Source organism: Anser brachyrhynchus (genome assembly GCF_964034855.1).
Source record: "Anser brachyrhynchus genome assembly, chromosome: 10".
Taxonomy (NCBI): domain Eukaryota; kingdom Metazoa; phylum Chordata; class Aves; order Anseriformes; family Anatidae; genus Anser; species Anser brachyrhynchus.
In genome coordinates, this window is record NC_137705.1 from 8,365,007 (window position 1) to 8,391,846 (window position 26,840).

The 26,840-nt window shown below is 43.2% G+C and overlaps 1 protein-coding gene and 1 long non-coding RNA gene across 2 annotated transcripts in view; one reads left to right on the forward strand and one right to left on the reverse strand.

Annotated features, from left to right (window-relative positions):
- Positions 1-6,085, reverse strand: part of PTPRG (protein tyrosine phosphatase receptor type G) — a 410,991-nt gene extending 404,906 nt beyond the window's left edge. The window contains exon 1 of the mRNA XM_080606410.1: positions 5,496-6,085. Coding sequence (XP_080462536.1) covers positions 5,496-5,580 — 85 coding nt within the window. The 5' untranslated portion in view covers positions 5,581-6,085. The remainder of the gene's footprint in view (positions 1-5,495) is intronic.
- Positions 6,086-20,934: 14,849 nt separating this feature from the next.
- LOC308200260 lies at positions 20,935-24,278 on the forward strand. The gene is made up of 3 exons (XR_013955400.1): positions 20,935-23,332; positions 23,560-23,668; positions 23,869-24,278. It is a non-coding gene; the product is annotated as an uncharacterized lncRNA (long non-coding RNA).
- The last annotated feature ends 2,562 nt before the right edge of the window (positions 24,279-26,840 follow it).

The window sequence follows — 26,840 nt, forward strand, 5'->3', positions numbered from 1 at the left end:
TACAGATTTTATTCACTACCACTACTTCCCTCAGCTTCCCAGTAATACTGTGAAGAACCAAATAAAAGGCAAAAAACAAAATAGTAATACCCACAGAGTATATTTCTTCCTTGTTTTGCTTGCATTCTGCACCCTCGTTCATCTGTTCATTTTCTGGGTTGGAAGAGCCTCTGCTTAGGCTACCAGTACGTGACAGCTCAAGGCACAAACCAGGAACCCACTGCAACCTGGCAGCTGTACCTAGAGGACTGTTCACTGAAAGGGAAGCATTTCAAGGCATGACCACTGTAGCCCTGTTGCATCTACGAGTACCTCTGTCCTCCCTGCAGCAGTGTTACATTGCTTTGCAGCGCTCTATCGTGTGGTAGCAGCATTAGAAGCAGGCAGTCTGACTTACCACAGGTCACATAATGCAGATGTCTCGCCTGCAACATGGACAACAGGATCAGCAGCATTACCGCAAGATACCGAGTAATAGAAAAGTTAATTATATCCAAGGAGGGCTTTTCTGGTTTGGTTTTTCCCCCTCTAAATGTTTTTTGACACAGAAATGTAAAAATTAGCTGTTTTCATCAGAAGTTATTCTCCAGTTAGGCATCTCCAGTTGGCCCCACCCCAGGCTCCCCTGCTCAGTATGGCAGCGTATGTTCATTTACATCTTCCTTCTCTGCTTTGCTTCCAAACCCTGCATGTCTCTGCAAAGCTGATACAGGCTGATTCTTCCCAGGAGTTACTCTGGCAATCGATGAAGTGACATTCCCACCAGCCTGGTACAAGAAGTTGCAGGTCTACAATTTTCACTTGGAAGAAACATTGACAGTAGTTTAAACACCTCATGAAGAAGGGAAAGAAAATTGTCAAGATATTTAGATACCTAAAGAAGCAAGCAGTCCCCAGAAGGGATGTATAAAAGCATAAATTAACCTCTTCGGTGCACATCTGCATCCGGAGATGGCTGACTGTCTTTCAAGCACTTTTCTCTACTGGTGAAATTCCACTTCCTAAAATACTTTAAAACTGTTGGCTAGAACCAAACTAAGCAGCATAGCATGCAAGTGCAAATAGTTACAGCTTGGTCAACACACAGAAGCAACCATGATCTTTAAAAACGGAAGGACAGAAACTCAGGCAAACAGAAACGAGCCTAATTTTTTCATGATTTCTCAGATTAAAGTTACATTTTAGCTAAAGCACAGTGTTATTACTACACCCTTAGGCTTTAGAGCACATCATTCCACACGTTCATTTGGCTGCTAAAAAGCAGCAATCAAATGATTAGCATTTTTTCTGAGGATAGTTGAGATTAATAGTTTGAAGCCATTTCTTTAATTCAACCATGACACTCAAATGCTGAAACTAGAGCCAACTTTTTAACAACACTGTTTCAGAAAACTCTAGGTTAGTCCTTGAGCATTGATCAAAAGCTGGATAGGGTCTCCACTGTTATCTGTATTTCTTATAATTGGATATAAACCCCAACTATTAAACTTGAGCATTTTGATAACAGAACAGCTTTAAGCGCACATACGTAACTACAGACAAACCACTTCCCCTGGCAAAAAAAAAAAAAACTGTGAGGGAAGCCATCACGCTACTGAAATCAATAGGTGTTTTTCAGTGGTTTTTATGGTACCAAGATCTCTCCATGCTTCCAGCTGGAAGTTTACAGGGCTAATAATGAGCTTGACACCGTTCTCTCCTTTATGCTGCACTACAATGGATGTTTCCCAGTGCTCACTTGTGACAGGGATCAGGCAGATGAGCAGAGGTGGGAAGGGGAACCCAACGGCAGGGCTCAGCAGGACCCATTTGTTCAGCAGAGGTTCCCAGTGCTGATGCAGGAGGGCAGGTGAGCGATACGACACCTGTGCTAGACTAACATTAAGTTCCTCACCACTCTGAGGAAGACATCCATTTTTTTAAAATAGGCTCAAAACCCTTTCATCCCCATTTCCTAATGAAAAAGGAGAGGAATTGTAGGATGAGAGATAAGCACGAGAACACAGGTATCAGTTCCCCTTGCTCCCCCAAGCAGACAGTCACCCCCAGGCCGAGCACAGGCTTTGCAGACATCACAAACCTCACTCTCTTCAATGCCCTAATGCGACTGAGGGAATTTCCAGCTACCCTCAGATGGTTTTCTTTTTTTGTTGTTGTCCTTTTCTATGTCCCTACCCTCCATGACACCTCCTCCCTCCCTCCCTCACTTAGGTAACCTCTTCCTCTGGCGCAGACAGCTCCTGGGGCTGCTTGAAGGCTTTTGAAAGCTGTGTCCTGGCTCTGCTAACCACGAATCAGCTCCTGTAAAGCTGCTAACAGATAGCAAAGCTCTCCCCGAGTTTCCCCCCCAAGAAGCATACTAGCAAGCTCAGCTCATACAGCCTAGGAAAGCTCATTCAACATTCTTTATCTGCAAGGACACCATTAGCGACTTCCCGGAATGTAAATTGTATTTTAAAAAGGCACTGAAAATAAGAGATAATTAAAATGTAAGAAGTGTCATCTTCATAAAAGCCACAGGACTAAATAAAGTCTTGGAGGGCCCTCTCCTGTACATTCCGTATTTCTCTACGTGCACAACACACCTTCCTCTGTAAAACCTCGAATAAACAAAGCTAGCCTTTTTGGTACCTTTAAAAATATCCAGAGCGGCATTTGATTAGTTTATAGGGAAAAGCTCCTTGGATATTTTTTCCTCCAAGCAGAAAACAGTTACTTGCACAATTAACCCTCAGCTCAGAACTGTGAAGACTCAAAATCCAAGACCTATTTACAGGCAGATGCCAGATTGGCAACAATTTGATTCATTAAAAGAGAGCTAATCTAGATTTAAGAAAATTACTTTCATTTATGCATCTAGCCTACGAAAATGTGAACAATTACCACTCCCTACATGACAGGAGAGGGACAGCAACAGCTGCAAAGTGCACAAAGGTGTGCTTTTTCCTTTAAAAAAACAAACAAACATTTCTCTCTGGACAGAGCACTGAGAAACTATGTAGCAAAGATAGCACAGTAACATTAATGTTTGTGTCTTGCTGATTTTTAGTACTGTGTATTTAGATAAATGAACAAACAGACCCAGTGGAAACATCCTCTTTTACCTTGTCTTAGTTTGATTTACTAAGCAATGCAATTACCAATGACAAGCCTACGGAGAAATACACTAAACTTAACACTTCAGAAAGAGCAAAACCTTACCCACGTATTTTTTTTAATGCGAGAACGACTCCTTCCTCTTATTGCAACCAAAAGAATGGCAACACAAATACCTACTTAAACAGTGAGAATCTGTTACAATCCTCCTAACAAAAGAAAACTACAAAGACTTATTTTCAGCATGGTTCATTTATTGTTGCTGAACAAAGGAAAAATAGCCTTTATGTTTCTTTACAAAGTAAGGTGACTTGCTGGAGAGAAAACAAAGTAAGGTGACTTGCTGGAGAGAAAATAAATAGTGACCTCTTTCATTGAAAGAAAAGTGGATATGAAGTGGAGGGAGGAACGATGCTTGTTATTTAACACACAAACAGATACCTTAGTTCTCTAACCCTCCCTCCAGAAAATAGCATTAAAGGAACTGAAATACTTGCAGTAGATACTAAACGGTTAATAACCGGCCGGGATTCCCCGCCAACACAAATTCCAATGATCTGCCATTGGATGTTGTCAGCACCAATGTCCTGTTACAGTCCACTGAGATCCTCCCTGCAGCTTTCCTGCCTCGGGCATCTCTGATGTACCAGATCAGAGTCTGAGCGTCCCTGTTTATCACGACGTCTCACTTACCGCCCCCCGCACGCACACCACACCAGACATTACCGCTTTTCTGAAGAAGGCATAAAAGAGTAAGGAAGTCACTGAGGTCTAACATGGTAGCTCAGTACAGAGACTAAATGCGTAAAAGCCCTCCTGGAAAACACTTCGCTTCCCGAGCAAACCTTTAGGCATGTTTCAGGGCTGTTCGTGGCAAAGTATTACCCAGCTGTTTTACAGCTCCTACTTCCAGCATTAAAGAGTTTACCTACACGCGGAAATGTCCACAGACCTACTGCTCTCTGCTCGCATTCGTCTTTATATTCAAACCATAATGCAAATATTATCTGGTTCAAACACCACTGATCTAAATCAGCACGCCTTACAATACTGTCATATTAAACCTACATCATAGCTTGTTTTCCTGAAGCGTTCCTACAGCCTGCCTTCTAGATGTAATTACTATACAATATATATCAGAACCAGAGAGAAAGGCTTCACTCTGAGGGCTGAAATTGAGAAGAAATCAATACAAAGAAGATAAACGTTTCTTCAAGAGCTGCAGATGTATTAACCCTCTCTCCAGCTTATTTTCTTTTTGCTTCAAATCATTTTACCATCCCAGAAGCTGCTGGAAAGACTGGGATGTGACAGGTCTACCTACTCATCTCCGTGCTCGGGGTTAGGGAAAAAAAAATTAAGTGCATTTAAAAAAAAAAAAGTGGAAGTTCCTATAAAGCTTCCAGAATTTACTTCTTTTGCACGCCTGCACACCTGGACACAGCCCACGAGTGGGGCAGCGCTGGGACCCCCAGCAGGAGACCCAGGGCAGAGATGCCACAGCGCAGGGGGCTCGACCTGGCCAGGACCCCCAAAACTCCCCCCTGCAGGGCGGGCGCCCGAAGCGGGGACCAGACAAACCAACAAACCCACCGCTTTCGGGGCAGGGGGATGTTCAAGCAGGGGGGGCTGTTAAGCCATTTTCAGGGAGCCCCCGACTTGGGGTTGGGGTCCCCGGCAGCCGGGCGTGCTTCGTGCCCGCTTGCAGCGGAGGGGCGCGGAGCCGGGGGGGGGAACCCGGGGGGGGTCCGCACAGCGCCACAGCGCCCCTGGTGGGCGGCCGGAGCCCCGCGGGCTCCCCCGGGCCGGGGGCGCTGCTGGGGCCGCGGGTCCCGGTGCGGGGCGAGCGGCCGCGGCGTTTTGGGGTGGGGGTGCGGGGATGGCGGGGGGCTGAGACGAGTTATGGGGCGGGAAGGGGGGCGGCGAGGTGGGCTCTGGGCGCGCCCCCCTTCCTTTGGGTGCTGGGGGGCTGCACCCGGCCGGCCCCCGGGTGCGGAGCGGCCCCGGCAAGGTCACGAGTGGGCTGGGGGGGGGCTGAGTACGGCGCACAAGTAAGTTTGATTTAAGGGGGGGGCTGCAAGGAAGGGGCCAGGGCGCGGAGCCGCGCTCCTGTGGGGGCGCCGGTCCCGTGGCACAACGGGAGCCCCCCAAGGCAGCGGGCTGGGGACCCCCCTTTGGCCGCCCCACGCCGGGGGGGGGGCTGCGAGGCACCGGGGGGGGAACACACGGCGGAGCCGCACTCGCGGCAGCCGGCAGGGAAGCGGCGTGGGGGCCACGCGTGGGAAGGGGGCACTCGGGACCCCCTGAGCCCCACGGGGGGCGCGGACACGCGTGGCGGCGGCCCCCGGCTCCCTCCCGTACCCCCCCCCACCCCCCGGCTCCCCCCGCGGCACACTCACCGGGGAAGCACACCACATCATGCAGCACGGAGCTGGTGATTTTCAAGAAAAAGATCCACCAACACGGTTGCAGTAGCCTCCGCATGTCCAAAGCCGCACATCGAAAGGGGGGAGAGGGGGCTAAAACAATTCACGCGCGGAGAGAACGGAGAGGGAAGGGGGGGGGGAAGAGAGGAGGAAAAAAAAAAAAAAAAAGAAAAATTAAAAATTTAAAAAAAAAAAAAAACTTGTTGAAAACAAGTTTCTCCCCGCGCCCCCGGAGAAAAACGGGGCGGTGGGGGGGGGGGGGGGCGGGGGGGACCGCTCGGCTGGGGCGCGGAGCGGAGCGGGGCGGCGCGGGGCGGCTCAGGCGGGCGGCGGGGCGCGGGGCATGCCGCGGAGCGGGCGCTCAGAGCCGCCTCCGCGCACGGGCGGGCGGGCGGCGGTCAGCCGGGGCCCCGGCGCGCTCCATCCCGCCCCACAGGAAGTGCCGGCCGAGCCCGGATCCTGGCCCGCACTTTAAAGCGGGGCGAGGGAGAGGGAGCGCGGCGCGGCGGCGAGGAGAGAGGAGGAGAGGAGCGGGGAGAGGAGGAGAGACGAGAGAGAGGAGAGGAGGAGGCGGCGGCGGCGCGCCGGGCGCCCCGGAGGCGCGCCCCCGCCGCCCTTAAAGCGGCCGCGGTGGTGGGGCGGGGGCGCGCTTGTGCCGCGGGGGCCCGCGTGGGTGCGCGCACGCGGCCCGGGCTGGGACTGCCGGGCGGCGCCGGCTGCCTTGGGTCTATGAGTGTGGCTGTGAGTGTGTGAATGTGTGTGTGTGTGTCTGTGTCTGTGAATGTGTGTGTGTGTGTGTGTGTGTGTGTGAGAATATATGTGTGTGTGTGTGTGTGTGTGAGAATGTAGGTATTTGTATGTACGTGTGTCTGTATGTGTATGTATATGTACATGCGTGTCTGTATATGTATGTGTGCATGTGTGTCTATATGTATGTATATGTGTGTGTGTCTATATGTGTGTGTGAATAGATGTGTGTGAATAGATGTGTGTCTGTATGTGTATGTCTGTATGTGTATATATATGTGTGCATATGTCTCTGTGTGTGTAGAATCATTAAGGTTAGAAAAGACCTTCAAGATCATCTGGTCCAACAACCACCCTATGTACATGTGTGCATATAAATGTGTGTGTGTATGTATATATATGAATGTATATGTGTATGTATCCGTGCCTATATGTGTATGTATGTTTATATATGTGGGTGTATATGTGTGTATGTATGCGTCTGTGAGTGTGGAGGGCAGGGGGCACTTGGAACGGAGCTGAGGGGCTCTGCCCTTTGTAATTTCAGATTTTGTGCAGACGGAGGCTGCTTGGAAGTCACTTGTGTCGTTACACTGCCCTCGCTGCAGGAGGCTGGGGCTTGGTGTTGGGTGTCCTGGCCAGCACCCCCCACCTTTCCCGTGACACCCCCCTAGCACCATTAATCTGAGTATTGCCAAGGGTATCCGGCTCCCCCAAAATCAGATGGTTTCCCCACATCCCCCTCGGTACTGCATATCATACTGCGTATTGCCAGAGGCCCCCCCAAAAATCATACAGCTTTTGTCATCTAATGCTGTGCTGTGTATTGCCAGGAATATTCACCAAAATCACACAGCTTGTTTTTTCTCCTTCAGCACTATGCCTCATTCTGGGTATTGCCAGAGGCCAGCCACAAAATCATACAGCTTTTTTTTTTTTCCCCCAGTACTGTGCTGGGTATTGCCAGAGCCCACTTCTCCCCCCACAATCGCTTTTCTTTTTCTCCCAGCAACATGCATCATTCTGACAACTGTCAGAGGTTCCCCCCCAAAATCACCGTTTTTCCTCCCAGTACCACACAGCGTGCTAGGTATTTCCAGAGGCCCCCTCAAAAGGAGGCAGTTGTCTGATTTTTTTGCAGTCAGGTGAAGCCTGTCCCAAGGCACTCTGCATCCAAAGCTTGATCTGCAGCCCACCCCCAGCAGCGGTTTCTGAGTGATTGATAACTTTGCACAGGAAACAGAAACAGAAAATGGTGTGAATTCAGGATGAAGGGATGGCTACTTGTACTTGGCATTTCCTGGCTGTGCTGTGGTCTGCTGAAGCTTAAATTTCATTCAGAAGTAGTTTTTGTCTGTTTCATTGGTAATTATTTCCATTACGGAGATTCTGTTTCAGAATGGAAAGGGTTTGGCAGGGGTTTATCAGTGCGTGCTGCGCTCAGCTCTGGCTCTGTCATTTGCTGTGATCGTCTCCTCTCTGCTTACCTGAAAGCCTTCCACATCCGTGGTGTTTCCAAAGGAGAGGAGATGGGGGCAGGAGGAGGAACCGAGTAAGGGAATTCAGAAGGGAATGCAGATTTATTCAATGGAATGGCAATGATTTTCCCTCCCCCTGCCCCAACATAAGGGATCACTGGAGCAGAGCCCTCCAAGGATCAAGCACTTACCACTGCTTTGCCCTGCGTTTTCTGGAGGGAGCAGTGGCTTTGTATCCGTCCAGGTTTGCCCCACGCAGAACAGGATGCCAAGTCAGTGGATTACACTGCAGCCCAAGAGCCCCCAATTAGCAGGCACTGCATTTTGATAGGCTTTCTTTTGCCTTCTCTCCACATCCGAGGTTGTGCCTGCCAAAAATCACAGTTGGAAGTTAAGAATGCAGTCCTTGCTAAGAAAAACTGTGTTTATCCCAATAAGGATTTTAATGGTGTAAGGATTTAAGGACCTGAGTAGATGTTTTCTGCCCATGAAGGCACCACGCTTTGGGGTATGCAAAGAGGGAATGTGCTTGCTTAAGGGTTTATCGAAAACAAAAGATTTATAGGCCCTGAAGAAAGTTCCTATCCAACTCATTGTTCATTAAATCATTTCCCAAAACAGGTGGAGTTTCAAGGTTGGCTTCAATTCTAATAAAAGCAAAGATAAAATTTAAAGAGCTAAATTTCCCTGAATTTTTGTTCCTCTGAGAAACAAAATGAAACAAACAAGCAAAACCAAAAACAAACAAACAAGCAAAGTCTCACCAGGAACATCAATTTACTCATTGGGCTGCTCTAGAAAAACCTGCAAAATATTCCCCATTCAGCAATCTATTCCTGACTTTACTGATAGAATACAAGTTAAGTAGGCAGCTCCCCTCCGGTACTGAGACTTAGCTCTTCAACTGATGTCTGCCTGGCATGTAAGAGGCAATCTTACAGTGAGTTTCAACAGGTGTCATTAAATGTGAAAAGTTATTAAACATTGCAATCTCACAAAAGAAGAAAAAAGTAATGGATTTTTTTTTTCAAAGAGCAATTTGCATCAGTATTTTTCTCCTTGATTTAACATCCTTTGTGAAAGCTATTAATTATACCATTTTATATTTCAAATATAATTTTACATTCATTTACAGTTTCCTGTCCTAAAAAGTTACAAATCTGAAACTGCCCCCGTATCTTAGAATTGGAGGAATTATATGTTTTCCATTCTCAGAGCAAACATACAAGTAAGATATAGAATACATAAGCAGGAGGCTGTCTCCTGAGGAGCACAGATGACTTCAGACCTCTCTAAGCTGCTAAGAAAGATTTTAGAACAGCAGTGTTCCCATCAAAAACCAGAAGTGTTCAGGATGGATATCCACAGTAGTCCCTTCAGGTCCGAACTTTTAAAAATAAATCTGTAAAACCCAGATGTCGGCACGAACAGCTTGGTTCAGCACGCTGTGGTACAACTTGTACAATGACCCACTTTTCCTGGATTGGCAAATCAATCACTGCATCGTCACACATCAGTTTAGGAGCTGCAGTGACGGAAGTCCCTTTGTTTCACATTGGCAATTGGGGTGGGCAGAGAAATGGAAAGATGTATGATGGAGATCCAGAGAACAAAATTAAACACGGTCAAATGAGAATCCATTTCCTGCAGTATCTCTTTGCCCGTGGCACAGTGTCTATCAACAATACACAGGTACAAATTGGCCTGGAGATGTAGCTTTAACTATCCAAACAGAGAAAACTGCATTAGCAGCAGCATGCTGCTCTGCCGGCCTGGTGCCACGTGACTGGGGAGAGTGTACATTAGATAGGACAGCTGATTCTTTCCCAGTGCCTAAAGTACTGTGATGTGATTAAAATAACTGCTACTGTGTGAAGAGATTGTAAAGGGACATTATAATACAGTGCAGTTAAACCAGACTGATGGGTCTTCTGCAAATCTTGCAATATTTACCGTTAAACAAAACATGGTGGGTGCTGTCAAGGTGAAAGGAATGGGATCAGCATGTCTGCCTGGTTTGCATGGAACAGTGAATAGCGTAAGATAACTTTTATCTTTTTTTTTTTCCTCCTGTTTGAACAGGTAATATTTTTATGCTGCTTTCATCAACATATGGGCATCACTCCTGGGAAAGGAATGAAAGTCTATTAATTTATTTGATCAGACAAGAGAAATAATAGAAAACTGAAATGAAGACTCACATTTGTCATGTGTTTGAATTAGCAGAAAGCTGGAGAAAGCAGAAAAATACTGCAAGAAGTTCAAAGATGAGAGGGTTTATTGAATTAGAAAAGTATTAATAGCATTAATCTTTTCCAAACCGGGATTCTTAATGTGTATGATGACTATGTAAAAGATTGGGGAAGTAAAAATGAAAGAAAAAAATCAGATATAGAAAGTTACACCATGTTTAAAAAAAGGGGATAAGTTATCACTGATCCATCCAGCCTGACTGGAATAGTTAACCTGTGAGGAAAATACCAGGTAAGGATCTGGCCCTGAAAGGATAAATCAGCGTGAATTATCTGAAAAGCAACTACTGTACAGATCACAAGTCATGTGAGGCATAAACTTCCAGGTTAATTCAGCAGTCCTGGTTCCTATCTGGCTTTGCATAGGAAGGAAAAAGAAGATGCTGAGCTTGTAGTTTCATAAATTATATTATTGCAGAGTTACTTTATCATAGCCTCAAGGCAGATGCATTCTTCTTAGAGTGTGCAGTGAGGCTTTGAAAGTCTTATATGGTACCTGAGAACCTGCTGAGAAACAGAGGTGGAGGGCGAGCAAAGTATCTGCGAGGGAAAAGGGGGCTTTATTTCAATATAAGCATAACAGCATCTGTGTTGTTTGATTTATACAGACATAAAAACAGATTAACCCAGGGAGGCAGATAAAGCAGAACCTATGAAAAATGTTGGCGGGCGATGCAGACTTTAGGTAAAAATGTACACTGTAGGTCAGAGATTACTGCAAGTGTTTTCAGGCTGCACATCAGTGGCGCAACCAGTGTTATATGAATGAGAGTATCTGAGCGCTGGCTTGAGTGATGCTCTGGGATGTCCGGGCTGGGCAGCGTTCCACAGGGTTTACACAAGTTTCTTTGGAAGACCGATACATTAATTTTCTTGTAATTTATGAAAGGAACCCCCACCTCCGGGTACGCTTAGGCTAAATCATTCAGACCAGGCAGTTAGCCACATGCTGAAATACCTGCTTGAAAGCTGCATACTAGTCCTGATGTCGTACAGCTCTTTTGTCTCCTGAAATGGCCTCGGAATGACTGCGTTGGGTACAAGCGTGCGACTGGCGCAGCAGAGGGCCAGGCTGATTGGCAATGAGTTTCTTTCTTTGAAAAGCAACTGTAGTTCAGAGTCCTACGGTATGACCTTGCTAGGGCTGTAAGTGTGTTTAATTCACAAATCCTCTCTTGTTCAAAGAAAAAGAAGAAGAAAAAAAAAATCTACTACCAGTGTAGCGGTGAGCAGAGCAAGCATGTTAATGAGTGGAGCTGAGGGATGAGCATGGCAGACCCAGCTGCTGTCCTGCTCGTCCCTTACCGTGTAAGTAGCACGCCAGGAATACATTGTCTTACATCAGAATTTAAGGTGGAAACTAATGAGACAACAGACTTAATAACTTTTCTTATTGATAAAAAATACATATGAATGTTTAAAGGTTTCAATCATATTTGGGTTCAATGTAAGTGTTCTGAACATCAGTTGTAGGAAAGCGAAAATCCTTTTGACTGGGAAGGCTTTTAGCCAGCCTGGATGTTTTTAACACAATCATGCAGCTTGCCAGTGAGATAACTGCAACCGTCAGTTTTTTTCCTACACGGTAGCTTTGACATGGGATGTGTCAGAATTCTGCCAGGGCAATAAGCAGCTGAGTTTGGTGTGTGCAGGAATTTGGATGTGGTCTTGGCTTGTGTACTGTGCACACGCAGAAGTGTCCTGAGGGCCCTGAAGCTACAGCAGACAGAGATAGAACTGTCCACAAAAAATAATTATATATACACATATAGTTTCCAGAAATGGCCAATTTTCACTGTTCGTTTAAAGAGCTGTGTAGCAACTTAAAACCTAAGGGCATGATGTGAAGACATCACTTACTTCGAGTCTGGACAATATGTTCATCTCCCATCATCAAAGCACTCTTTAAAAAGTGTTTGGTTGGATCTATATTTCTTAAAATGGCCTAAATATGTTTACACAGTAAATATAAAATTATCTTACTAAGTACAATGGATGCACTCTGTGTGGCCTCTAGTTTTCCCTGCTTGGCTATTTTCATCATTTAAATTTAATAGGGACCCAAGGAACTTCCTTGAAAGTTGACTCGAGGACAGGCAGTGTCTGCAGGCAGCCGGAGCTCCGACTGAACAGCAGCTGCAGTAAGGAATGGTGTGGCTGCAGGTTGCTGGTTCTAGACGTACTGTAGACACAGTTAATATGAGCAATCTTCTTGTCCCTAATAACCTCAACTTCCAGATCGCTTGTGTTTCTGAGGACTCCAGAATGCCAAAATCATGACAGGATATCTACTCTTTTAAAGGTCTCCTGCATTGCAACCAAAATATCAGACTTCAACTTTTCCCCATAGGTAAATCCGTGAGAATGAATACATTTGGTGAGGGGGGAATTTCTGCTGTTCCTTTCCCCTCTTTCATTTCAGTGCTGCGTTCTGTCAAAAGAGTTAATGCTACATGGATGTCAAAAAAAATGTGTCAGAATCTACTTGTGAAGGGGAAAATCATAGGCCTGCAACAGTCCCAAGGGGGAGAGGCAATAATGGCCCTGTAGCAAGACATGACCTTCTAATATGAACCCATTGCAAATGGTGTCCAAAGCCAGGCCTCTGAAATTGCTCTACAATGAAGACCAATCAAGCAAAAATACTTTTCTAGGCAACCCCAGGAGAGTACTTTAAGGCAAAAATAAAATAAAATAAAATAAAATAAAATAAAATAAAATAAAATAAAATAAAATAAAATAAAATAAAATAAAATAAAATAAAATAAAATAAATAAAATAAATCTGTTCTATAAATGGTAGAATTAGTCTTCAAATCTATTTAAGAGAAGAAGTGAAAGTTAAAGAGCAACATTTGCCAAGCCTTTATTCTTTGGGAGATACACTGTTCTGTGTGCAGCTGTAAGAAAATGTGCAAGCTTGTATGACCTGGCTACCTTTTTTAGCTGGTAACTTACAACAGGTTGTGCAGATGTGAATAATTACACTGCAGAAATGAATGCAGCACCTGGAGGGTGTAGTGGGGGAGGCCTTGACAGGACAAGGAAAGAAATAACATTTCTGTGTTACAGGGACAAGTAATTCTTACTACATTTTGGGCCTTGTGTGTTGAGAAATTCAGGTTGCAGATTGCAGCTCAGTTCTGTCTTTGCCATTCTTCTCTGGCTTCACAGATTTTTTTTATTTTTTTGTTTTTGTACAACATTATCAGTTACTCCAATATGGGCTTGTGTGAAGCACTCTGGATTTGAGTGTGGACAGGCAGTACATTAGCTAATATGATTCCATTAAAAAGGGATTCCATAGCTAGTGCCCCAATTAAATGAAGAAGAGTCAATATTAATAAACCTTCCAAAGAAAGGGATAAAATCAAATACCCACAGTGACCCCATAGACATCAGTGCTGGTCAAATCAATACATACCAATAAGCACTGATGGAAATAGCTAAACAACAAAAACGTATCTAGGCCACTGAGATTTGGCAGTACAGCACTCCAATAAAGTATCTTTTGTTTTCTCTAGATGGCTTTCCATTCCCTCAGTCTCCTGCCAAAGATGAGTGTCATGAGCATGTCTGCAAACAGCTTTTTGCCGGAGTTTGTCCTGTCTCCTCTTGGTGCATCTAAAAAGGGTTTCTTGGAAGTGAAAAGATGCTGTCCGAAAAGCTGAATAAGCAATAATCCAGACCCCTGCCAGCTTACATCCCTAATGCAACTGAAATGATTTTCATTCATCTTTTCAGTTGTTGTCAAATACATATCCACTGTAGTTGGGCTCAACTCCACCGACGTAAATGACCGGGCATTCACTTTGTTGGAACTACACCTATTTGGATCTGAGTTGAAGTTTTGCGAGTGCAAGGGGGGATATGATCAAATACCCCAAAAAGGCAGTTGTCGGTGTTACTTTCTACAGTGTTTTGCTACTTTGGAAGTGTTGCAAGAATGTACTCTTATCTTTTCTACCCAGATTTCATGTTCATGACGCATATCTTTGTGCCATCAAGGTCTGGTGGTTACAATGCACTGTGCTCACAGCTACTGTATAGGAGGGTTTAAAACATTTTAGAATTTCAGCATCTGTTTTATACTGATTTCAGGAGGAGAATGGCAGAAGAGGGTGCCAAGTTCCAGAGAACAGTAAACACTTTGGACCAAATTCTCCCCTCATTTAAGCTGGTGTAAATCTAACGTCTCTTCATCCAGCTGACAGGTAGATTTAGGCCAGTATGATAAAGGGTAGAGTCAAGCCCTTTAATATGGAAGAACACAATTGCTTCCTCTGGCTCAAGCCCAAGAAAATATATTTAAAATATACCATAGATAGTAGAAGAAATTTTAATTAACTTTTTTCTTTTAACGTGGGTATTGCTTTTAAACTATTCCATTCAGGGCTGAAAACTAGGCTCTCAGCTCTGAGCCAGAAAGGGGAATGTTTATCATAAATGCCTTAAAGGAGTACAATTAAAAGGTGTTTAGAAACTTGAACTGTTCTGTTAATCAAAATGAACTTATAATTCCAGGTTTTAAAATAGCTAATGATGTACAAATAGATTTTAGCATATATTAAAGGTATCATCTTAACATAAGTTGCTGGGGAAAAAGGAAACTGAGAATAAAGTTGTAAGATTAATTCATGGTAAAGAAATATGGGACTTCATAATTCTTCCCAAAGCATCATAGTTAGTAAAATATTACACTTTTTTTCCTCCAGCAGAAACACAACAGAACAACATTATTCTCTAGCGGTCAACATTAATTGCAAACTGATGGCCACTTCTGAACATGGGAGTCTTCGCTGGGCCACATTTAATTATATTAACTGCCGACATGTCAGCGTGCCCAGCTCCGGCAGCCCCCGCTGGTTGAGCCGCTGTCAGTGGCATTGGCCAAAGCAGTCGTACCACACGGGGGAGTCGCTCTGCATGCACAGAAAAGTTCATCTGCTTCATAAATCACTCGCTTTGAAACCTGATTTCTCTGTGCTGCAGCTTTGTCAGTTTGTCTGAGAGAAAACGCAAGATCTGCAACGCTTGGCAGGGTAAAACAAAGCCCAAACCACCGTGTTTCTGTAAATGAATTCCTTGTCAGTAAGGGTGAATAGGATTTTGTTGGTGGGGAAAAGTGTGTCAAGCACAATTCTTGCCAGCTTGCCAGGTATTTCTGTATAGAAGACGAAGAAAAGATTAAGATACCTCAGCCATCAGTGAAGAAAATTCTCCAGATTTTATTTAACCTTTTAGGAAAGCAGAGGGTGTGGCGGGTTCATTGCAAGGCATGGCAACACCTTATCTCAGCACAGCGAAAATGGAACAGCAATGCGGGAGCAGGATTAGGCCATTTTTCACTGTGAGGTGCAGTGTGACCTTTGACTGCATTATACCGTCTTAACGAGCTTTCTCCTGGATTTTCATACCTCATTCTTATGTCCTTACAATGCCACACAGAAGACTTACTTTGCCAGCTCATTGTTACCTGCTACTAATATAGACTGCTGCTAGTACAATATACTATTATCCACCAAAACAACGTGTACTGACAAACACTGTTTAGTGTATTGGCTACCATTCTGAGAAAGCCAGGGTCACTGCTGAACAATACCAAAAGAGGTCTCACTAGCTTCTTCTCCCTCTTCCATTGAATGAGCTGTTAATAGACAAGCTGTTATAGAGAAAAAGAACTAAATAGTTTACAAGCTTACATTTGAAGGCCTGTGAATTGCATTAGCTGAGCCAGCTGAGTGAGAGCCAAGGCAATCTCCCCATGATTGTAGAAAATGTGGCACTGAGGCATGTGGAGGCAAAGGAAGAATGACAGTGACCAGGTTTACAATATGCAAAGCTGGAATAATTACTGCTTTCTGTGGCACCGAGTTTTTAGCCAAAATAAAATCTGGAATAGGCATCTCCTTTAAATGCATAAGTGCGTGTGTTTGTGTGTGTTCACAGTTGAAAACTTTCACGCCTTCATTCAAACAGTAGTATACAGCCTTAATGTAAACTCTTTGAAGTTGACAATTAATTTTTCCCCATTGAACCTTTTCCCCTTCCGACTCCTCTTCTTTCTCCACTGTACAGACCACTCTCAGTGTGAGCAGTGCCTGCAGTTCTTTTTTGTTACTCGCTGTTTTCCTTGCATAAGGCAGTTCTGAATAGGAATGTGAGCCACTTCCAGTGCAATTATCTGGACAATGATTTGGGATCAGTGGAACTGGGATGTGCAGCTGAAAAGTTTTTGGGACCTTCCAGCTACTGGACATGAGACTGACAGAGTTCTTTGTTTTAGTTTCTTTCTATTCTGTAACTTTTCCAGAGACATTAAAGTTTTCAAAAGCTGCAGAACAACAAAAAAATATAATAGAGAAACAGCAAAATTGAAAAGTAAAAAATGTAACCCTCAGATCATCCATTTAAGGGCATTAAGCGAAGTACAGAAGTGGTTTTTGCCATAACCCCCACTAATGGGTAGCTATCTTTGATAGCTCATTTACAGTTCAGTTAAACTAGTCCGAAATCAGCCTCACAGGATACACAGTTTAGTCATTTTAAAAACAGATTTCTTGGTACATTGTCATAAATCATTCACAAACTGGACTAATATAGGCCAGTGATCCAGATAACAGCTTATCTAGTCAGACTTGAGCTTCGCCCACTAAACTTTGTCTCCAAATGTGAATAACTTTGCCACAGAGCAAACTTTCAGTCATGCTGACTTACAGTACCAGCCATCCATTGGTTACATCTGAAAGGAGAGTTTTAGTCTATACTCAGAGATCCAACATCCCTGGACGTAGGGGGTGGGGGAGGAATTTCTGCTGCCATTTTAAAGCCAATGGCAAAACTCATGTTGGCTTCAGAGGAGAGAGAATTTCTTGCTGACTTGTTAGATGCTCTCCTTGGCTTCTAGTCCTGCAGTGCCAGTGTAGGTGAATCAGCTCCTGAAATTATATTCATCTCAGATCTGACCAAGTGGAAATTACATTCTTTCAGGTCCTTAATTATGAAACTTTTGCGAATGTAAGGCTCAGTCTTTTAGGGCATAGCTTACAGTTAATTAATTTCACAAGAATTTCTCTTCATCCTTTTGGTAGTTGTGCATTGGCATACTTCAATATATCTTCTTCAATATATAACTTCTTCTGTGTTTTGGGAGCTAAATCCTGAAGTCCCATCTCAGTACTAGCTGAGCAAATTTGTCTTTAAAGGCTTCAGTGAAACCATCATGTCAAGGACAGTTTGCTTCAGTGAAAGGCTCAGGATTTATCTAATCAAACCTGGGAATCATCCCCCTTAGTTTCAGTGGGTTGGTTTCCCTGAGATGTTTGATTTGCCCTCCTGTTAGATCCTTTCATTCAAGTTAGTAGTTTCCTCAGGTTGGCTGATCTTTATTTCTGCTTTTAATATTCTGTATTGATTTTATTGTAGTGCACTTACATGCTGTTCAACAGTCCCCTATTACTGTAAATAAAATGAGATAAATAACTTGGCTTTCTTTCTGCATTTAAAATCTTTGGCAGCAGCCATCTCCACCCCTAACTGGGCCCGTGACAGGCCTACTGCCAGTATCTGTGAGGGCAGCTCCTGAGGCGCGCATGCCCCTCACATGTCACTCGTATCCATGCTAGTGAGATAAAGCTAGCTTGGCGTTTGCTGATATTACTGGCTCAGTTTATCTAGCAAGGGTAGGTACCAGGAGCGCCTGTGGGATGTGCAGCTGGGGGCAGCTGCCCTCTTAGGCACTGGCAGTAATAGCAGCGTTATACATGCATCTATGACCAGACAAGATATTACTTATCTGCAGTACAAGTGAAAGTCAGCGAGGCTCCTGTTTTCAGATCAGGTGGGTGTTATGCCTATCTATCACTTACAGACTTTGGCTTAACTGGTCACTTAAATAACCATGATAAGGTACAAAAAACAGCTTCATCTTTCTTCCCCCTTCTGACTACTCTTAGCAGGTATTTCCTCCGTCCAGGCCTGTTCCTCTTGGTCCTCAGGGGAACGACCAGCATAGTCAGAGCATAGGCAGTGTGTTTCTCCTGGCTGGCAAGAGCCCATAGAGCATTCACAGCTCCCACACTGCCCTCGAACTCCCTGGTGTTGGTGCCATTATGAGTGCAATCAGAGCTCAAACCAACGAACTTCCGAAGGGCTGGGCCAGCTTCTCAGGCAGTTGCAGTTTGCCGAGTCAATGCTTACAGTTTGTGGCTGTGGGCTGCCATACAGAGCTACCCTGAGACTCCCTATCTGGAAATGGGCCTGCCTCGCAAGCAGATGTTTTCTCTTGCTTTATCTATCTAGTTCAAGTATTGATAGCATAGCAGCTGACTTAAAATGAATGTCAGGATCAGTTGGAGGCTCTACAGTCCCAGCATGGGGCCATCTTCATAGTTATTTCACACCGAACAAGACAGATCGGTCTGGGTGTTGCCTCCATGACTTCCCAAGGCTGACTGCACCAGGTCTGAGTGGCTTGGTATTGCTGTCCTCTTCCTCTGCAAAGATTAGAAATTTCAGCCCTACTGCAAGTGATGCTCCTTTGTGTTAAAGCCCTTTCTCTCACACATGCGTTTTTTCCTGTTGTGTCTATATGCCAGTACTGAAGATCAAAACTGGGTGGAGGTTCAGATCAACAGTGCCAATAGACAGCTTTCTTTGATCTCCAGAAGTATCCACCCTCTTGCAGATGTGTCTTCCTACTGTGATTTGCATGGCTGCAGCCAAACCAGCCTTAAAAACAGACCTTCACATGGGGTATGCTCACATCCAGACATGCTGAAGCAGTGCCAGCATTTTCTCCAGTGTCCCAAATTTTAAAGAGTTCAGGATGAAATTACTCGTTTTGACATATTTTTAGTTAAATATACACCTGAGCTATAAACAGATTTTATTCTTTTAAATATGTTCTTGTTAAAATAAACCAATTTCCATTAGATAATATAATTTTTAGAAGAGCTGCAGAATATTCTTTTAAATATATTGTGAAAACAAGTAATTAAAATAGCCAAAATAATGAGTATAAATTGCATGACTTTAAGAAAGCACATAAGGAGTAATCAAGCAGGGTAAAATCAAATAAGGTTAGTTTAAGTGAGAGACTTACGTATATGGTGTATTGTATTCTTTGGACTGAACAGAATTGCATGCTGTGAAAGGGTGTTCTGAACTCCATTAACGAGTAATCTTTGTACACAACAGTAGTGCTGTGCAAATAAATGTTGTGAGGCAAAAATAAATAAGTTTTGAGAAATGAATGATCTCCGGCAGTAGTTTGCCAATTAATTAGAACAAAGAGGGAAGTCTAGCAGACAACACAAAGAGATAAATAAGGAAGTGTTCAAGTTGCCATAACAGCTTTTGCTATTCCCTTACTCTGCTTTTGTCTAGTTCTTCTCACAAGTTCATAGGATTTTCTTTGGAGATGGCAAGGGAGCCAGGAGGGTGCAATAGTGATGTTGCTCACTCTTGAAAAGCTGTCTCAGGGTCTTACCTCAACAAAGGTTAATGGTAACTGGATCCTTATAACAACTTGCTTTAGGAAGCTTTTAAGGAGTGTGAACCAGAATGGAGAAGGAGTTACACATGATTTAACTAAGTTGCATATATTCTAAACAGCAAGACCCGCCCCTACAGCAGTTAAGGAATTAACCATGTAATTTCATAATTATTAGTGACCATCTCTGAAAACCAGTGGTGGATGAGTCAGGTTCCAGAAAACTGGAAGAGGGCAAATATAGTACCTGCTTAAAAAAAAAAAAAAAAAAAGGAACTCTTAAGAAACCATGGCTTTCTCAGACTAACTTTAAGCAATCTGTAACTTAACTGGTAAGAATAAATTAGTGATTATAACATTTGAGAATGATATCGTTTTGGAAGGGACTGGAAACACTATAAGACCATGATTAGAGCTAATGCTAAACCAGAGAAAGGTCCCAATTCAGCAAGGTCATGTTCACTTAAGTGAAATAAAATGAACTACACATAGGTAAGAGAAGTCAAACCTCCGTGTACCACAAAGGGAGCAGAAGCCTGGAAGATCTGCAGGTGGTGACATCCACAGCAAATAAGAAGTGGTCTGTTCTTCTAAGAAAACAAATCTTGGAAAATATACTACCAGTACAACTGCTTGTAACATGACAAATATTGTTACTCTGCTGTGCTCAGAACTATTATATGTCTTTTGGTTTACACTGAGTCTGGTTTAAGTACTATGTTTTTAAATAAAAGCTTCAGGTCCACTGGTTGCAGCATACAGGAGCAGGAATAAATAGAAACCTATAAAGGCATAAACTATGAGAAAAGTTTGGAGAAACTGAGGTTGTTTCATTTACACGATTGAAGGGAGCATGATAACAGACTTCCAGCATGTAAGAAGCTATTAAAAGAACATAGTAATCCATTACCCGTTGAGGACAGGGCAGGAAAAATTGCTTTAATTTCCAACAAAGGAGATTTAGGTTATCTTTCTAACTATAAGCCTAGGTAAGCACGGGAACAGGCTGCTAGAGTGGCTGTAGAATCTCCATTACTTGGTCTTTTAAAGAAAAGATTAGATAAAACAGCTGTCAAGCTTGTTGGGTGCAGTTGATCAGCATACCTCAGCAGAGGTGGAATTACACTGGACATCTTTTTAGCTCCCTGCCAGCCCTACCTTCAGCCCCTGACATGTTATACTTGCATAGGTTTGTAGTAGCATATACACCCTAATTTTCATCAAAAACAAACACACAAGCTGAAGGAAAAAACAAACAAACAAACAAACAGAAACCTGAAAAAGTGGATCCTAGCATTTCGAAGATCGGAGCAAAAAGCAGTCTGGGTCTTTTTGCTGACTGATGATTCCAGAGTACGCTGTCTTAACAGTGTATAGGACTTACACAAAGAAGGAGTAAAGGTGCTGAAGGTGGGGAAGGCAGAACTGGGGAATAAGCAATACCTGTTCTGCTACCCACCTTCCAAGAGCCTGCCCTGTATCTTTGTCTCCTGGACAAGCTGGGAAGCTCTCAGTTCTGCTTCTTCTTGTCTCTGCTTTTGCCTTTCAATATACGTGGGGACCAGGGAGAGTCAAGGAAGGGATCAGGCATCATTATGTGCCTGAGCAAGAGCTTCGTTGGAGTTGGAAGGGGCACACAAAGGGGTCTGTCTGAACATTATGGTCATCAAGCCTGTGTTCTTCTCCAGTACCACAGTCTACGGTTCAAGACAGAGGATCCACAAAAAGGGGCTCAAAGAGACTGTAGAGTAGCAACAGAGGAAAACTAGAGAGTGTCTTAGGCCAATTTCTCTGCTGCACTGAGAGAATCCATTCCCCATGCAGTGGTGTCCTAACAAAGTAAAATTTGCAGGGACAAAAGTGGCAGATTCAGCAAACATTGAGGGGTAGTTCAATATTGCTTCAACTATCTTCAGGCACTGTTTTCTTCTGTGTGTTCAATTATGCTGTGAATTTGTTTATCAATAAATCAAGTCTCTGCTTTCCATTTGCACATGCGGTCGAGTTGCAGAATTTCAGGAATACATTCATCTAAGCACATGAAACTCTCTTTGGTCTTTGAATCCTCTTGCAGGTAAATTACTTTTACTGTATTTATGGGGTACCAGCTTTTCAACACTTAGTTTATAATGCATAGCCCTCTGCCCTTTTGCAAATAACTTCTGTTTTGCCCTGAAAGGCAGTCTGTCTCAGCTCACAGAGCCTATGTGTTTGTGCCTGTCTGCATTATTTATATCTCCATTAAAGACATTCCTCTTTTCCATGTTCTTATATGGTGCCCACCATTCGATACTTGGACAACTACTGGTTGCTGCTGCTAAGAATTTGTTCACCATTCCCACCTTTATGATACAAGCTTTCAGCATGCAGTTTTAAATTGTTGGTATTCCAGCATACTCCCAGTGGCATTCTTGCAGCTTCATGCAACAGCAGAAGACATCCATTTCTTGAGTGAGTTTTCAGTAGCATCTGGTGAAGATTGGAGTTTAATCTCAGCTTTTCTGAATGACGCATTTTCATTTTAAAAACTCATTGTGTAGGTGTTTACTTTTAGGCCATCATAGTTTTGTAGGTCCTATCCAGAGAAACATCAAAGATAGAGCCTGCATCATATTGTACATGCTCAACCACATGGGATGGTTGCAGATTCTTTTTAGACAGCAGTGATTCCTATGTATTAAATCTCTGATTACAAAAAAGATATATATATATATATATTCCTCAGCTGAGGAATGATGAAGAGAAAGCTATTGCTCTCCTTTTCTTTCTCACTGTATCTTCGCCTTAACTAGTAAGATCCTTCCGTATGCCATCCATGCTGAGACTCAGAGCAGCACACCATGACATCAGGCCAGCAATTGCTACCCATTGCCTCTCTGCTGCCAGCCCTGTGACAATAGCTCAGTGCTGATGGCTAAGCATGCACGTGAGAAAAACACAAGTTGTCTTAGTGATTAGACTGGCAGGAGGTGATAGATCCAACACCTCCTAGAACCTTTTATTTTGTCATGCCTTACAGCTAGAGTGTAACCATATTTCTATTTCCAGCACAGCGTCTACTGATGAGCTACTTATGCATTAAGGTAGTGCCCTATCCCTCTAGTAGGATACACCTGGGAAAAAGCCTTTTCCTGGGACTTACAAGGGAAGGCTCCTGGGTTTTCAATATAAATATTTTAGCAAGCTATACAACCCCGGAGGAGGTGTTTGCTCCCCAGTTCAGTCTGTTGATACTTTTGTCTGAACTAGCCAACTCTTCTTTTCACTGTCATTTGCAATTACAGCCTATAAATATTTTATATTACTTTAAAATCAGGTTTTAAAATATTTAAATTAATTGGGGCTGGTGAATTAGATAGCCAGGAATTTGAAACTGAGCTTGTCTAATCCTTCTCTGTGCTGCCTTTTTCAGGTTTGTGCTGTAGCCCAAACTCTCACACTTTCTGCAGAATAATCCAATGGGAGATAATTTTGCTTGTAACATATGAATGGTTTGATATAATTTTTTTTTTCAGGTTAGTCAGCAATGTTTTGTGTCTTCTTGCAATGATTTCAGCTAACTAAAACTGGGCTGAGTTGCTTCTGAGAATCCAGGCTGCTAAACACAGTGGGAATTTGGATGGGTGGGCAACACAGGGGATCTTCCTGAGCCTCGTAGATTTTGACATGTACAATTGGGATTCATCTGTAAAATGGGAATCTGTTGTGATACGTCCTGTAGTCACATTATGTGCTGTGTCCCATGCAGCACTCCCTGTATTTCCTAAACTCTGCTTCAACAACAGAAGGATCCAGTGAATTTTTAGAAGACTTTCCCTTCTATCCTGCATCCAGTGACCAGGTCAGTGTCTAAAAAAGATGTTTCCAAAATGTTACATATCATAGATATGTCGTGGCAATTGCCATTATGCCCTGCAAATGTGTTAAGTCCTGTAGTGACTTCTTGTAGGAATAATCCCACACACTGCATGCTCAAACTTAAATTTTATTTGGCATCAGATATATATAAAGGGAAATTTAAGAACTGAATTTTATCACTTATGAGTGTGATATTTCATTTTACTACAGTCTTGGGTAGCCTCCATGGAAGATTCTGGATGGATTGAAATGATTTTGCAGGCTGTTCATCAGGGAATAACCAAGGCAACAGTTGAAATCTCCGAGAATTTTAGAAAAAGTAAGTAAACCCGTTTAAAGTGTAATTGCTACAGAAGACAACTCAGAGGCCCTGGGTGTAGAAGGTAATGGAAACTGTTATGTTTATCACTTACTTTTTAGGAAGTTTTTCTTTTCTCAAAAAGCTCAGACAAGCTATTATATTTAATAACTAGCTACTAGTCTGAATTTCAAACTGACAGACACTTCGGTCTTTTTCAGTGAACCTATCCATGTGCCTAGCAGCTTGTACAGTGAGTGGATCTTTCAGAAGAGGAAGCAGAGAAGAAAACAGTGGGGGAGAAAGCTACATTCTTGGAAGCTCTATTACCATTTACAGAGTTATTCATCTCCTATTATTTTTAATCATGTAGCGCAAGGTAGTATTTAATAAAATTCAAAGATACTGAAGAGCAAAGCATAACTGATCCCTTTGGAGTCATAGAAGAACTTAAACAGGCGTAAGGGCAGTGTCTTGTCTCACACACTTGGAACTCCTAGAAAAAGGAGGAAGCTTTGGGCAAACATATATTTAGGATCTATCCCTTAAATCCAGATCTCACACTAGATTATTACCTTGTGTATTCTTATCCATAGGCTGAAGAGAACTACATTTTCCCCCAGCATCCCACTTACACCCTAGAAATAGAGTTATTTCACACACAGTGACTAGATGGGAGCAGGGAGCAGTGTGATTGATTTTTGCTGTGACAAAAGCTACCTGGTTCTGCAGGAGAGAGGACAGAGAGGATGAACCAGACTCCTTCTTAGCTGAGTAAAGAGCTGAGCTCTTCATCTGTTTCTGCTCTACTAAAGATTATCTAAGGCCATTTTTTCCCATTTTGACTCTGTGCAAGTCATACTTTATGTTCAAAGAAAACTCGTCCCAGGACTGTAATCACAGCATAAATAGACCTTTGCAGGGCCTCCCAGAATCTGCATTCACAGAGAAATCCCATACCCAGCACGTCTACAAGGAACCATTCAACCAGCTGACTAAGTGCATAAAGCATTTGAAAACACTAGCCTTATCTCCTCAAGAGTCGACAGCAAAATGTATGGCCACGTTGAAGTTTCTGGCAGTTCTAGAAATAGTGCCTGCTGAGCAAATAAGGTCAGAGTGGGTGGGTGAAAATAGATTGTTCTCAAAATTTGGCACATAAAACTTTAAAAGTGCTTTATGAACAGAAATCATTCTCTCAGGTCTTGATCCTGCAAAAGCTCATGTGGGTAGACTTCTCAAGCTCATAAATTTTAAGATCTGTTTATGCTTTTGCAGGGTGGAGTTTTAGGCTAAATAAAAGAAGGTGGAACATTAGCCACAGGAGGTTTCACCTTCAAAGGGAGATATCCTTGCCTTTCTGTTTATTAATTTTCCCTGTGAGCAAAATACTTGACTAACTCATTTTTTTCATTTGCCCACCCTTTCAAAACTTAAGAAGCAATACCTCTAGGGCACTTGTTTTGATTTTTCCATTTAGGTATTCTAGGAACTTGCTTAAATCATTTGACATTTGTGTTAATAACGTAAAATCTTAGTGATCTGAAATCTTTATATAATTAAGCAAAATAATACAGCTCCCTACATGGAACTAAAGTAGTTGAGGGAAATTCTCAGTGGAAATAAGGATGACTCATTCCTCAAGCAACACTAACAATTAAGTATACATAAGCTATCAGTTCCCAATTGGAAAAAATGGGGACATTTATATAATAAAGAACTTTCTTAGTCTGCGTGGAAAGATGATAAGGTATTAGTACCAGCTGCGACTGTATTCAGGAATATGTTTACCAGTGCTCAAATTTATTTTCAAGAGCAGCATCCAGTGAATAAGACCATACTGGTGGTAATTTTAAGCCTCACATATTTGTAAAACCATTATGTCCTTTATAATGTTAAAGTTTGCACATATTTTTTTTAGGTTGATTTTAGGATGAATAAAGGAAAAAAAAATCTACACTTAGGTATGTAATGACGACCAGACAAGAGTTGTGATTTGGGCAAAACCCAAGAAAGAAAACCTTCTAAAGGAAAAGTGGCCTCAAGTGCTATAAAATCATTATCTTCCTGGCAGAGGTGTCATGGTTTGAATCTGAGGTCTAATCACAGCCATGTCATTGCATGCAGTGTACTAGGTCAGGAACATTGTAAGTGGCCATACAACCCTTGGGATGTGTCAAGATCACCTCTGCCATTTGGGCTTTTGCCTATCTTGCTGACAGAGAGATCTCTGTATAGAGGAACTCAATTCTGAACTTTAAATGCCAGGATGGGTTTCTTCCAGACTAATCATCCGTTGGCACCTGTCTCTGCTCCAGACCAAAGCTAATCAGCCAGTCCGCATCCTGAAGGCCACGTGAGTCATTAGCATTCACAGATGGGTGCCAGTGATATCAGCTATTGACACTGCTCAGTGCCCCAGAGCCCCGTTCTTCCCCCAGCACAACTTGGAACCCCCAGTTATTTCCCTCTTGTGGTGTTATACCTTGTCTGCCACTGAAATCTCATGATCTTCTCAACAGGTGGGGACCAAGGTTGAGAGGAGAGACAGGCAGGGTTGCAGAGGAGGCTGTGAGGGCTGGAACAGTCCCCTGGCTTCTGGCTGTCACAGCTCCCCTCTGCTCAGTGGGGCAGCTGCATTGCCCCACTGCAGGGTGGTGTGAGGGGACATACTGCACTCTGAGACTGTGCGATGCTACAGGGACGGGACTGCACGAAGAACAGAGACAGGCACATGTTTGTAACCTCTCCTTTGCAAGCGGTTACATTCGCAAACTGCTTATCTGGTAACAAAACAGCTTTACTGAACATATGCATTTATGAACACCAGCACATCACCTGTTCTTTCTTTCTTTGCCTTTTTAGAGACAGCTTGTCAGGAAGCAAAGTGTCTATAAACGTGCAGCTCTACAGCTATGGCTCTCTTGATAGCTAACTTCATTACACATGTGTCTCTGCTTACACAATACACCCAGTTACACTGCTTCTTTCCTAAGGAGTGAGATGGCTTTTTTAAACTGATGCAAAATTTGATCCACTGTGTTTATATCACATATTGGATGAGCCCTAATTTGCAGGAAGTCTTTACAAGTGGAAAACCTTGCTAAAACACATATTATTGAATGGATACCTTGCTGTGCTTGGATCAATGAAGCTTATATTGTGGCTTAGGCCTAATCTTAGGACAATTCAG